General features: G+C 35.5%; 1 protein-coding gene and 1 pseudogene across 2 annotated transcripts; one reads left to right on the top strand and one right to left on the bottom strand.

The window, feature by feature from the left end:
* Positions 1-602: 602 nt before the first annotated feature.
* On the bottom strand, positions 603-8859 carry LOC120127027 (exosome complex exonuclease RRP44 homolog A). 2 transcript variants are annotated; one of them, XM_039145037.1, is made up of 24 exons: positions 8617-8859; positions 8315-8455; positions 8044-8201; positions 7885-7940; positions 7683-7805; positions 7383-7519; positions 7021-7261; positions 6590-6743; positions 5970-6210; positions 5724-5880; positions 5577-5645; positions 4941-5066; positions 4752-4804; positions 4555-4661; positions 3517-3571; positions 3312-3411; positions 2699-2810; positions 2099-2219; positions 1804-1863; positions 1605-1710; positions 1412-1507; positions 1210-1291; positions 1054-1119; positions 603-929 (listed from the first exon to the last, which is right to left on the bottom strand). In XM_039145037.1, the coding sequence occupies exons 1-24, from the start codon at positions 8668-8670 to the stop codon at positions 725-727; spliced, it is 2820 nt and encodes a 939-aa protein (XP_039000968.1). In that variant the 5' UTR covers positions 8671-8859; the 3' UTR covers positions 603-724. The 2 variants fall into 2 exon arrangements, with proteins under 2 accessions (XP_039000968.1, XP_039000970.1); XM_039145039.1 differs by lacking the exons at positions 8315-8455; positions 8617-8859 and having other exon boundaries at positions 7383-7514; positions 8044-8130.
* Positions 8860-9848: 989 nt separating this feature from the next.
* LOC120126950 lies at positions 9849-10486 on the top strand (annotated as a pseudogene).
* Positions 10487-14143: the final 3657 nt, after the last annotated feature.

Below are 14143 nucleotides of genomic sequence, written 5' to 3'. Positions count from 1 at the left end.
AAATCTATTGAATATTGATCCTTTCTATCTTCCCAACTTCAATGGTCGAGCACATTGCCTTGGAATTGATATCAACTTGGGAGTCACAGCCACTACCGTTCGGACAATTATCGATGAAAACAAAGGATCAACGAGGTGTGCGACGCAAGCGACGGAGAAGATATCAGGTTCAGGGGAAGAAAACATATGGAAAAAAAAGGGGTAAATTGATATTTTATGATTATTTTGGGTTTAAAGAAAAACACATGATTAGTACTTTATCTAAAATTCAAGGGTTAAAATAAAAATTAAACATTCTTACTAACATGCCACATCATCCAACTAATATCAGCTAACATCTAAATGACTAAATCATATTAAAACGATAATATAAGTGATCAAAACTTAAGTTTTTTTAATCCAATGACCATAAGCTTTATAAACTCGAAACAAAAATGTTCAAATTTGTAATTTACCCTTAATTTAATTATCTATTCTCCTCGTTATAAAAATAATATATAAAACAAGTCCACTCAATGAGTCAGTTCTACCCCATTCATGATATTATGGAAAGGAAATGTAACACTGGTAGAAACAGATATTTTAAAGTAACAACTATAATGTTACCCAAACCAAAACAAACGGGCTGTAAATTGAACCACGAGATCCAGAAATCAAACATCCCTATCTTTATGTCATACAACATTTCTTCCTCCTTTGTGTATGTGAATGTTATCTTTTCCTTCTAGGTAATAAGAGTAAGCTGCAGTTTAGGGCGGTTCGGTTGGGGTTCGACAACCTCCATATGGATCCTCACTGCTTGCAGTACACTGTAGGAAAGGCTATTGTTGTCCATCTTTATAATCTTCTGCTGCTGCTCGTCAACACGCCACTCCCCGCTTCCCTTCTCTGCCCTTGTTGTCAAGTACACCGGTCCTTCTATACCATATCTGTTTGTTTTGTATTACAAAAGTGGCAAAACATCATCTTTTTTCTTGCCTAGAAAGAGACTGAAATAGAAAGACGCAAGGAACGTGTAGAGATAATCCAGCATAAAAAGATATAATTTCGTACTTGGGCACAAAAACGATGAACCCGTTGGACCTTATCTTCACTATCCTGGCTTCTGTGTCGGTGGGCCTGCACCACACACAAAATCAAAACGTGCAATTATTCATGATGGTATATGCAAGGTTGTTTCGAATCGATGGGAGAGGCCAACATATGTACCGGTTTCTAAAGTAAATGAGAGTATGGAGCTCCACTGAGGCCCTGCTTGCCATTTGGGCATTCCTATGTCGATAATTCAGATCTGAAACAGGTAAAATGCATTGGAAGTTGTGAATGGATATCGTGGGTACATGAATCATGTAAAAATTGTTTCCGAATCCATCGAAGCCTGAAAAAAGTTCTGAAAGAATACAAGACTTACTATCAGCAATACTAGTTAGTTGAGCTCTGTCTTGGAAAACCGGTGGAAGCTTATCAATCCCTAGGGATGCAGCAAGCAACCTGTGCACAATTACGTCTGCAAAGAGAGGAATGTCGCGAATTCGATTAATAGTATCATCAAGTATATATCAGGAAGAAAAGGAAAAGCCACAAACAAATTTCTATTCACAAACCTGCGTATCTCCTAATAGGAGAAGTGAAATGAGTATACATGGGAGCTGCAAGCCCATAATGATGATATTCTGGAGGGCTGAGATCCCCACTACAGAAATAAACAGCCTAATTTGAAATCCAAGGCAAATTAGTATAAAGTTAAAATGTGCCTCACTCAAAATCATCTGGAGATTGAAATAGTTTCCTAGCTTACTTTACCTGTGTCATACACCTAGTTGCCAGTATCCGAATCAACTTATTAAAGTAAGGATCATCACGCTGCAAGACATTTTTACCAGAAGTAAGAAATCAACTATTGAAGACAGAGGCCCAACAAAATACATGAACATGACCCCAAGTCACAAAGATCTAAAAATTAAATAAACAAATAAAATAAAAACCAGAAGCCTCACAAGCTAGAAGTTGGAAAAAGGAATGTCTACAAAAGGAATCATCTGAGGCGGTACATCAGCTATTCTGTCAGACATATATATATCATGAAAAGGAACCTTACCACAGCATGATCAAGGGAGTCGGCCAATGCTTTTGATGAAGAAACATCCAAGTCAAGTCCAACAGCAGCAGCAGTGCACAATAAAGGTTCAAGCATCTCCCTTGTAGGAGTTGGATGACGCCTGATCCAAAATCCAGTGAGGCAAGACAAGGTTTCAAAAACAACAGTAATGTTATTATCAAGAAACAGCCACAACTCCGGAATTTTCCATAAAAGGTGCCTGTACAAGATGGTAACTAATTTGCCCGAAATTATGAACTTTAAAAGTACTATGGACTCTTGAAGAGATCAGATGGTGTATAATATTCACAATTATCACCTGTTAATGCATTTTATGATTTAAACCATCTTGGACCAAGTGATTTGTATTAAATATACTATCATGCAACCAGTGACATAAATTCACACAGGATCATCTACTTTTTTGGACTTCTCTAGCATTGACAGAAAACATAAACGTTTTTCTGAGGGGATAAACCTTATAGTTAAATCATAACCACAAGCCAAGTTTAACCAGTGAATGAAAGAAAATGTACAGAAGAAATGCAAGTCCCAAAAGAAAATTGTCATAGCAAAGCGGTATGTAAAAAACAAGTTTACCTTAGCAGCGAGCAGGAAGGAAAACATTCACGGATTTGTTTGGCAACTGAAACATTAGCAGCAAGCATAAATTCTTCAACCATTTGATTTGCTTCTCGAATCTGATACATGCCTGAATGAATAACACAGACATCAGACAAAAGTCAAAGCATGAGCAAATGTTAAACACATTCTTTCTGGATTTTGGGATCTCAAAACCATTTAATTTAATTGGCATTGTCTTAATCATAATTATTAATTACAACCATTCACCATTGGACAAATGAAGAAAAGCCTAAATGCATAGAAGAAAATCGGAAGGGCAAAAACACTGAACTAATAGAAGAAAACCAGAGTATGTAAATCTTTTAATTAAACAAGAAGAGTTACACAGATAAAGTTTTAAAATATGTTCTAGTATCAGATGGTTCCTAAAACATAACATCATAATCTGCAGATTATGGGGAACTGTAAAATCTTAGTGAACCACAAATGAACCCTACTGGATTCAGGTTCATGTCTAATTACTAATAATTTTGCAGATGGACTGAGGTTTTTTTTTTGAATCAATGCTAAACTATCTTTGATTCATGTTTTAAAATAAGAGTTCAAAAAAAGGGATTAGGCAACAGACCAATATCAAGAGGATCGTGAGTCTCAGTATCAATTTGAAATTTGACTTCAGCGGAAGCAAGAGTTAAGGCTCCTTTATCAATGCGTCTCTGCCTCATTATCTGCAGTTTCACATGTGACAATAAATATGGATGAAACAAAACTGAAGGCAAATTAAACCAGCTGTAGTATGATTATGGATAGAAACAGGCTCTTTCATAACAGACCTTAGCCAAAGAGTTCATATTTCTCAAATCTGTAGTTAATGGGTCCATCAATCGACTGCAGAAGTACAAAAGCAATCAGAATGCTCAGGTGCCAGATAAACCTCAAGATTTTATTCTACTAGGTTCAAGGAAACCAGATATCCACAGCAGAATATAAATGAAAAGTAAGAAATAGAAAGAAATACATGAATGTGCTAAAATGAAATTTTCACATAATGTATTCACATTTTTTGACCGATGAGCAAGAAAGGAAATGAAAAAAGTTCTTTTGCCTGGAGTAGCTGACAGTGTAAGGGAATAAATTAAACCAGGTGTATAATAGATCATACATTCATCAAAACAACCACAGAAAATAATAATACTAGCAAATAACATTTGAGAAACTTAGACAGCTATCAACCTTTAACACAGCCAAAACCCTAGAAACCAGCATGCTTCCTAATTCAAGCAAAATAATAGCTCTCTCAAAATTAGTAAACTAACAGATTGCAAGAACCAAACTTAACATCATAAAGGGAAATGGTCCTTTTTTCACTCCATTGGTTAGGTTTCCTGCTTCAGACTGTTACAACAATCGTTTAGTCAGTGAAGAAATTTGAGTTATATAGCATGGTTAGTTTTTCCTATGGAATCAGAATTGTTTACATACTGATGCAACTAGATCCATTGAAGATCTTTCAATGTTCAGAAAAAAAAGATAACAAAACGTAACTCTTCAGCTACTATTCATCCGTGAGTCCCGATGGAGTCACCCAAATTTTGAATCAGCCATACCCACTAACAATTTTCTAAAAGTAGCAAGTCTGGCTAGGTTGTTATTCTGTAGGCCATGGACAGTCAAGAAATGATTACAGATGTAAGAGTTGAATTGTTGAAGCAACATGAAAAATAATCTACTGGGCCAGAAACTGGCAAAGAAATTTATCTTAAGAGAGAACCAATGCTGTATAATGGAAAAGACAAGTTATCACAATAACTAAGCAAGAAGAAAATAAATGATCATCAATGAAAACTAGTCGAAAAGCTACATTAGAGCACCTATCATCCATCCTAGCTTGCGCTTCAACATAAGACAATGCAGCACATGATTTGATAACACTTTTCGTGAATCTAGTTGAGATAATCTCTGCATCAGGTGACATTTCCTGGAATTGATGTGAATATAAGTTTTTATTTATTGAAATGAATACAGAAACGTAGGCATAGAATTATTTGAATAATTTAGTTGTGCATACCCAAATAACCGAGAAAGCTAGCCTTTCTACATCAGCTCTAAGTGAACATATATCTGCAAATATTGATCATTAGTACTTTAATATCAGAAAAAAAATTAAAAATCAAGTATAGAATCCAATAAAACCTTTTTATTATCATAAGCAACTCTATAACAAATTTGAAAGGGGTAAAAGAAATACAAAAATGACCTTCTGTCAAAGGTTTAGGAAGCATGTCAATCCGGCGCTCAACAAGGTAGACAGATGTGCCTCTCTGGGAAGCTTCATCATCCAGAGGAGTGCCAGGGTGAACAAAATTTGTTACATCAGCAATGTCTGATCAGATATTATTAAGGAACATTCAACCACATCAAGTATGAATACATAAAAGCCCTTCTATAAGGCAGATGTAATTGTTGCAACTCTGTCCAATTTTCACAATACACAGCCTTTCATGAAGATGGATCAGAAATTAGGTATACCCCCCAGGGGGTCATATTTCTGGTTCCCTTATATAAGGAAAAGGATTGACTTGTTTAGCACATAACATTGAGATGTATCAACGTATCAAAGAGGTATAAAATTACTACAGAGATTTCTTAAAAGAAAAAGAAAAAATAGGTTGAAAAAGTATTACACATCATTAAGATATTTCAGAGCACATGATTATTTTTGTACACAAATTTTTATTTCCCATAATTGAATAAAAAAACCCTTCCCACAAATCCTAAAGCTTTATATAAGGTAAATTGTAAAAGATGCATATTTGTGTCAACTCCATTCACCTCTTCACATAAAAAGTATGTCTGATTTCGTAAAAGAATATAGCCAAATTATATGGGATACGGACTCCAACTTCATAGTTTCCATTCGGAAGAGCTGTACAGTGTAATGCATCATCAATGTCCTTACAGCCTGCAAAAGAAAAGGCATGTCTATCTGTACAGCATTGGCAAAATACATAATTCATGACATTCCATTAAGAATACACACCAGGGGGATCTACACTAAAGACACGCAAAGATCGCAAATCCAGCCGGATTGAATTTGTCACATCTTCACTAGACACAGACCATGGTAATGGTGGCAAGCAAGCCAAAACTTGGGAAGAAAAGGGCCTTGAGTTTATATCATTCTCAATTAAGACCACCTGCAACACAATACACAAGCATTAACTTCATTAATTACCATTACAAAAATGGAAAGAGATAGAGAGAGGAGGAAGTTATTGTCACATACCTCACTCTCAGTGTCTCTATCACCTATTTCTCCAATGACTCGTACATAGTGACCAGAAGGATACCGAGATTGACGGTCCCAAGAATCAACTGCCACTATTATCCTCTTATCCAAAAGATTCTCAAGCTGTCGGGTTTGAATCCGAATCTTAGGAATTCTACAATCTTTGGAGACAAACAGGGCAGATATAAGGCTTCCTGTACCAGCAGGAAGAGGCATCGGCTCCAAAGACCCACAATAACTGAAAAATCATTTAGACTATAAGTAAAATAGCAAAACATTGTCAACATCATTAAGCGGGGGAAATATAAGGAACATATTTGATTCTAATAACAGTGAACGCACCGAATCCACTAAGATAACAGTTTTACCACATGACTACATAGGGTATATGAAGAATATTTTTCATTCAATTATTTGAAAGAGCTTCGCTGAAGATAAAACTGATAGAAATACACAAATAAAGCTTGAACAGGCTGAACTAGGAGACAAAACACAAGTCACAGTGAAGCTCATTTAATACAAGTTCAGCCCTTGCCTGGTTGAGACAGTTATATAAGGTACACCAGCAAAAGAACAGATATAAATAAATTATTTATTATAGTAGGAAGATAACTTACGAATGCCAGTTCCGCTTTATAATACCAACAACACGGCCTGATGGACGCGATGGAGTGGAGTTCATGTCAGTGGCAGAACCTGATACCAGATTCGTAGTTCTAGGGGCATCATCAGCACTGCTTGGAGCTAAATGAACATCTTCTTCCTTATCCTCTGCAAGGTAAGAAAGAAAACAATAAGAAACTAGAAACATGCATGTGAAAGTGAAAGGCAGTATGTTTAGTGTTCTATACCCTTATGCAAGGGAGACCATGATGAAAATATTGTTTTACAAAAGAACCAATAAAGATACCAAGCATTGTACTAAGAGTGCAGACATATAAACAACTTTTATAACATTATGTGTACAGAAAGCATGTTCATAATCACCTATAAACATTTGAAAGCATTAACATTTTCCAACAAACCTAGAAGAAAAAAACCTTAATACCTTCATCTGCAATGGATAAGTTCTTCTCCTCATGCCACTGATCTTGGGGCAGAAGTTCTACAGCTACTATATCACCATCAAAAGCTCTATTCATGTTTTGACGTCCATGTATAATTATTTCATCACCTATGCTCTCACTTCCAACATAAGCTTCAAATGGATTGTAACGATTAACCCGAAGCTTTCCTTGATGGTATATTCCACGATGCAAACCCAAAGTAATCTCAGACATGGGTTTATGCTGAACAAAGAAAAGAAAATAAAAGAATAAGACTTAGAGAACCAATTTGTTTCATGGAAACAAAACTTAACCAAATTCGTTGTTTACAATTAATAATGGCGAACAGCACTGGCAAGCATACCTCTTGATAAACAACTTGTCTCTTGGAAGGTCTCAAATCTTCAACTTCATCCATGACAATATCTTCGGATTCAGGTGCAGGGTGAACAAGCAGATCAAGTAACTCCGGTTGGCCCAATGATTTTACATAGGACTGAACTGAAACAAATTGGTCATTGAGCAGTTAGCTGCAGCATGAATAATTCCAATAATTTGAAAAAGAGATATAATAAATCATTAGAAGTCAACATATAAAATATGTTAAGTCCATGTATAAAATGTCAATTTGATATAAGATTCGGAGCAAGTAAAGTGTGCATACTTGTGTCAGCAGAAATGCCCTCTTCGGTGGCCCTCCTCTTATTTTCTCTGTCATTGGTTATAAGTAAAACTGTTGTTGCAGTACCAAGATGAGTTTGATACCATCGAGTAGCCACCCGAATTGCTGAAGCATGAAAGATCATAGTAAACAAATTGAATTTCAGAAGAAAATGCTTAGGGGAAGATTAAAGAGCAAAGCTAACCTCTGTCATTGTAATCATTTGGGGTTTCACCATCCATGCGCTTTACAAATGTGTCTCTGGTAACAAAAATAAATAGTGGACATAAGAGCTTGAAAATAAAAGTGTTTTATTAGCGTCAGAGAGTGAAAAGAAGAGAATTCGAAGAATGAGAAAACCAACTTATGGAACTGATTACTGAAAACATAGAACTTGCGGCTAGGATTGGTGGAGAGAGCTCTAATTCTATTGTAAACGGCCGTGTTCTTGTTCTTAACCTCATCCAGCACCACGGATAGCAGTACAACGTTGTTGATGGCAGGGTTCTCGAGCAAGTCGATCTTAGGACATCAATCAATAATTACAGTAATAATGAAAATGAAATGTTAAAATTTGGGAACACATTGAAATAATCAACATAATTACATTGAAACCAAAAGGAAAAGAAAGAAACCTGTTGAAGAAGGACATTAGTATCGAGAACGAGAAGGGGACAAGCAGAATCCAAAGGAGCACGTGAAGTGGAAGTGTCGCATGTTTTGCAGACAGCAGCTCCACAGTAAATGTCGTCTCTCAGATATATTTCTCTAACTTCCTGACCCACCCCAATGCCACAAACAAATCAAATACACTACAATCATCGTTGTAAACTAAACTAAATGCATTTGTTCCTTAGGGTTTCATTTTTCTATTCTTTTTCATTTTATATATAATAAATATGAATAAATTGAAAAAGGAAGAGGGGGGTGTACCAACCTTCTTAATTCTGCCACCCTTGGTCTTCCTGCTGAACGTGTTGCTCTTCAACATATTTTCTCTTCTTTACTGATAATTTCTGCCTCCAATTGCTTAGCTCCCCTCTCTTTTACACTTCAAGTTGGAGTGCAGAGGCTGCAAAGAATCAAATTACTAACAAATCGAAGATATTAGGTTGTTGAATAAGATAAAAGAAATTAAATGAACGACTTCTTCCTCAATTCTTCCTTTTAAACCCTAATAGCCCAGCCCAACCACTTATTTCCCTCTTTAAAAGTTCAAAAAAAAACAAACTACGCATTTAGTCCCTTATTTTGTATTATATTTCTATTTTAATTACCTAATTTTATTTTTTTAATTTATTAGATAACTTTTGGATTTTAACTTTTTAGGTCATTCAACCGGTAGTTACAAACAGCAATACTAAAACGTGAAGTTGTGACCAATTTTATTTATATCATTTATCGTTGTTTGAATGTTGCCAACCATTGTTTATGACTTAATCAGTACTAAAATATTTCTCTTTCCCCCTTATTTATTTTTCTCATTTTGAATTTTTCAAAAATTTCTTGTGATAAATCTCAAATCAAAATTTTAATCTTATTTAAGTTTGATCTATAATATCTACTGTATAATCAATGTAAAATTAAAATATATATTTTTCTTCTTCTCGACCTTCTAGTGTTCAAATTTTTAAAAATATTTTAACGTCGATAAATTAAAGGTGAGTCTAAAAATTAAAAATCGAGAAGAAAGTTGCAGGAAGCTTTTGTATAAATTTATCAAAGAAAAATCAAATGGCATTAAAGGGTTAACTATGAGTGACCTAAAAATGAAATTTGGATAATAAGTTGAAAATTTTAAAAGTTAAATTATCAAAACAGATCATGATAAAAATTGAGTGACTAATGCACAGTTTACCCAAAATATTCAGGAAATCCAAAGTAAAGCAAAAGGTCAAATTTTGTTTTAACCCTTCTATTAGACTGGGAGTTGAGACCTAATCTGTACAAATTGATAGTAATACTAATTACTAACTTTAGAATAATGAGGGACTAAAACTCGTAGATAGTAAAATGGATTTGAAAATTAAAAACATTGAAAAATTAAATATTAAACTTTAGTATTATAACTTATAAGGGACTAAAACCATAATTAAACGAAAACCGCTTACGATTTACCGGTATATTTACACTTTCCACGAGCTTCATCTGAGAAATTGAGGGGATCAATAGTAGGGTAAGCAAAATCAGAGAGGCATGTCAACGTTGAAAGAGATCCTAACACGGCGACCAGTGGCAGCCACCATCAGGCTGACGATGCCGGCGGGAGGAGCGCGACCCGCACCGCCTGTAGGCCCAGCCCTTGTATAGTACCGGCTCAATCTAATGGCCTTCTGCAAGGACTTCAATGCCCGAACCCAAAAGTACAAGCCCGACACTCCCATGGCAGTCACCATCACCGCCTTCAAAGACAACACGTTTGAGTTCACTGTCAAGTCTCCGTCCGTCACGTGGTATACCTGAAGAAGGCAGCGGGTATCGAGTCCGGAAGCATCCGACCAGGCCACGTGATCGCCACCACGTTGTCCGTCAGACACATTTATGAGATTGCCAAGATTAAGCAATCCGTCACGTGGTATACCTGAAGAAGGCAGCGGGTATCGGGACTGCTAATACTATGGGGATTAAAGTGGTCAAGGACTTGGATTAGATTCTTCATTTTCTTTTCAATCTAAAAACTTGAGACGGTCTTCATGTTACTGCTTTGTTGTTTGGTGCATCTTTGCTGTTTGACGTATTGTCTGTGTGCGAAAACCTTGACATGCGTGTTTAGATGATTTCTGCAACTTCCAAAGATTATTTCAATTCACTGCTTCATTTCTGAATTGGTGTTTAATAATTATGAATTCCTAGTCCTACTACTGTGGTTATGTTATACTTTGATGATTAAATGTCTGCACATCTAAAGAACACGATTACTTGTGTATTAGAAAAGGTTGTAAGAAAATGGTGTTGGGTGGTGGAGATTTAACAGTTTAAACTTAATCCTAGATACAGAATTATTAAACTTTGCAGATCATTTTGCTGCATTGTCGAAGCAATTGTGTACAATTGGACATTAATGGAGAAAAAAATTAGTGTTTTAATCCAGCCAAAGGGCTCAAATTGTTAAAAGTATTTTGCAATCGTAGATCTATCAGTGCATAAGATTGAAACCTTTCCGCAGCTCCTGGGCCGGAAAAAGACTGTGTATAGACGCAACTTCAAACCTTTAACTGAATTGAGTTACAGGCACAGTAGCAGCTAAATTTGAATAACTCGTGATGGTAAGATTTAGTTCTTCAAATGGTAAGAATAATTCTTTTTGAGAGGAAGTAATGATAATTCATGACAAAACGACTAATATCATGTTAAATGTTCCAATGAATTGGATAGTCGGATTGAACCAAATGCGGATGTGGATCTGTCACAAGAGTATTACGAGATTGAACAAAAGAGAATGTCACATTTCGTATTCTAAAGTGAGACGAAATGCTTGTGAATGTAACAGACTACTAACAATGTATATAAATCATTCATTAGGGGGGGGGGGGGAAGTTCTAAAGAAAAATTTGGAAAGAGATTAATGACTCCGAAATATAAAAATCATATTGAAATACTCTATGAAGGATAAAAATGACGAAATCGCCAATTTTCTTAAAGTATTATCAGACTTTAATCAGGGAAGACTTTTATGTATATACCAGACGAGATAAATAACCCCATATTACAAATTATTAATTAGAATAATTCTGAGGTGGTATACAAAGAATAAATGAGACGAATCGCAGATTTTCTTAAAGTATTATCAAACCTTAACTACGAAAAAAAAACACTACGATGTATGTCATTTTGTACATCAGGGTTTTAGTGGAAAGACTCGTCCCAAGTCACGAGCATATGCGAGACCGAAAATCAGGACAAGCATACATACCTTTCGGTAGGCTTCAAAACTCCCAAGTTCCACCCACTCGCCATACTCCTACCATGCGTTGTACAACATTTTTTTTTGCTTCTTGCCTTTTCGACATTATCAAGGAACTGCACGACGAAATACCCACCTCATTAGGCGTGCCTCCGGATGAAGATACTCATATCAGCCTCGTTCGAAAGAAGCTCTTCATTTAGCTTCCGGATTTGATACCCCCCTTCTGTGAAGATTTCCAATTCAATGTTAGCGGTTGGTATTCAAAACACTTGTCGTCTATGATCGCCTATTTCGTGGATTTTGCCAAAAATAGTGTTGGCTTGACTGTCTTTATTCTATTTGAAGGAATAAATTTTAAAATTTTGTAACCCTATACCCGACCTATACGTTATGACTAAATCTATGCAGCCACATATCGTATTCAGAAGTTTTTTTCATATTTAAAATAACTTTGAAATCCATATATCAATATAATATGAAACTACCATCAGTGAGACTCATATGATAAATATATATATACATATATCGAAAAAAACGTATAAAACATATACAGAACAAAATATCGATAATACAAATATATCAAAACAGTAGCAAAAACACGTGTCACCAAAGTATAACAAATAGGGCATATAGGGATATACAATGGTACAAAAAATGAGGGGTAATTGGTCATCCTGATGCCAAGTTTGCTAGTCTACTGTCTGTTACTATCTGAAAAGGTTAAAATTTACATAATGAGCTAAAAAAAACTCAGTGTGCTCATTGCGGTGTATAAAAACATACATATAAAATACTTTAGTAAAAATCAGTTCATCAAACATGTTTTCAAAATATGAGCACTACTCCCATCCGATCACCATAATGTGTAGGTTCTCTATAACCATACACCTACTTGTACACCTGGTAAGTGCTTTATACATATAGCATAAGGACTTGCAGTAAGGACTTACCATGTGCTCAAAAGTAGAGAAGCATGCGGTAAGGTCTTACAAGTCATAGACTAGGCCTCAGATACTTCCTCCAATAATACCCCCAATGACAGTAAAAAACATGTATGTATTCGAGTGAAAACGATAGTTTAATTCATTAAAACATGAAAGTATTCCATATTCAGAAATCATATACAAAAATACAATAAACAAATATCATATAAAAAAATATACAGTAAATCATATATCAGATAAACGGTAGTCAGAAAATCATGTATCGTGTCATAAAAATATTCAGTATCATCAGAAATCTAAAACAGTTCATATAGATAATTTAAAACAGTAACGTAACACCATAAGAAAACACATTTGTACCGGTCTGAGTAGTTTGATAAGGAAGCCTATATTAGGTTTGTCGATTATAATCAACGGCATTGCTAGATCATACAAATCGGAAAATTTATATCAGAATCCTAATATGAATAGTAATAACCTCTATTTAAACAATTTACGAAACCTACGAGTAACTCTCGAAGAACACGTATCGTGTTGATCTGAAGGACGAAAAGCACCGGATCAATAGACCCTCGGTCGGGGGAAACACGAGTACCTTTATAAAAATATATACTCGAATCAATTCCATAATCAAATCTCAAATAAATAAACAAAAATATGAAAATACTAAGCATTTTCATATTAACGGACTCGATTCGAGCCTTTCGGTTAGAATTTGACAAAATCGAACTCAAGACATTGAAAAACGTCAATATAGAAGTTTTCGGAAAAAGTCAACGATCAACGGTTGACCCAGTTCGGTTGGGCTGGTTTGGGCTTGGGCCAGAGGAGTTGAGCTGAGCGGGTCAGGAGGGTCGGGTCGAATCGGGCAGACGAGTTAGGTCGACCCGTTTCTAAAAGCACACCGGGTGGTGGACCTTTCCCATGCACAACAACAACGCGTGCAGGGCTCATGGGGCTTGAAAAATTCTATAAAAATTCTTATATGCATTTTTAAAGGATTTTAAGATACTTATTAAGTTCGGTTCACAACAATGAACGACAGAAAGTTCGATTTCGCAGCGTCGAAAACTTGACTTTCCTCATCACTTCACACGCCGGCGGCAACAAAAACAAGACATACATCAGTGGACTCGAGATGACATAAGAAACAAGATGGTGTGAAGGTGTCAAAAACGGAGCTACGATAGACGACAAAACGTTGATTAAAGATTTCCTACTAAAAGAGGAAAAGTTAGAGAGAGAGAGAAAGGTTTAAACTTTCCAAAAATGGAAAGTTTCTTGTTTTTGGAGCTTTTAAACCCGCAGTTGGAAAAAATGATATAATTGCATAAGAGAAATTTTAATTTTAGTTACTTTCTGAATTTAGATCCAAATTTAATCGAAATTTCATTTTGGTCTACGATTCTAATTAAAATTTCATTTTGATCCCCGTAATTAATTTTAAGAAAATTTTAAACCTGTGACAAATTCAGTAGAAAATGAGGAGCTAAATTGATTGTAATCTCCGCCTCAGAAATTGCATTTGCAGGAAACTTCTGTCACCAAGTGTGAGATGTTTGTAACTTATGAAATCAAAATATTGCCAACAAAATCATCCTCAACCATATGCC

This window comes from Hibiscus syriacus, unplaced genomic scaffold (assembly GCF_006381635.1).
Source record: "Hibiscus syriacus cultivar Baekdansim isolate YM2019G1 unplaced genomic scaffold, ASM638163v2 tig00110462_pilon, whole genome shotgun sequence".
NCBI lineage: Eukaryota > Viridiplantae > Streptophyta > Magnoliopsida > Malvales > Malvaceae > Hibiscus > Hibiscus syriacus.
Note: the sequence above shows the minus strand (reverse complement) of the source record. Positions and strands in the feature narration are given on the sequence as shown.

Bases quoted from the DNA above. Each gene is read 5' to 3' on its own strand.
- LOC120127027 (XM_039145037.1), bottom strand. From the start codon at position 8,670: ATGTTGAAGAGCAACACGTTCAGCAGGAAGACCAAGGGTGGCAGAATT. The intron at 5,067-5,576 runs GTATCCCATATA...ATATCTGATCAG, and splicing joins AAACTATGAAGTTGGAGTCC to ACATTGCTGATGTAACAAAT. The intron at 2,811-3,311 runs GTCTGTTGCCTA...TTATTCATTCAG, and splicing joins TCACGATCCTCTTGATATTG to GCATGTATCAGATTCGAGAA.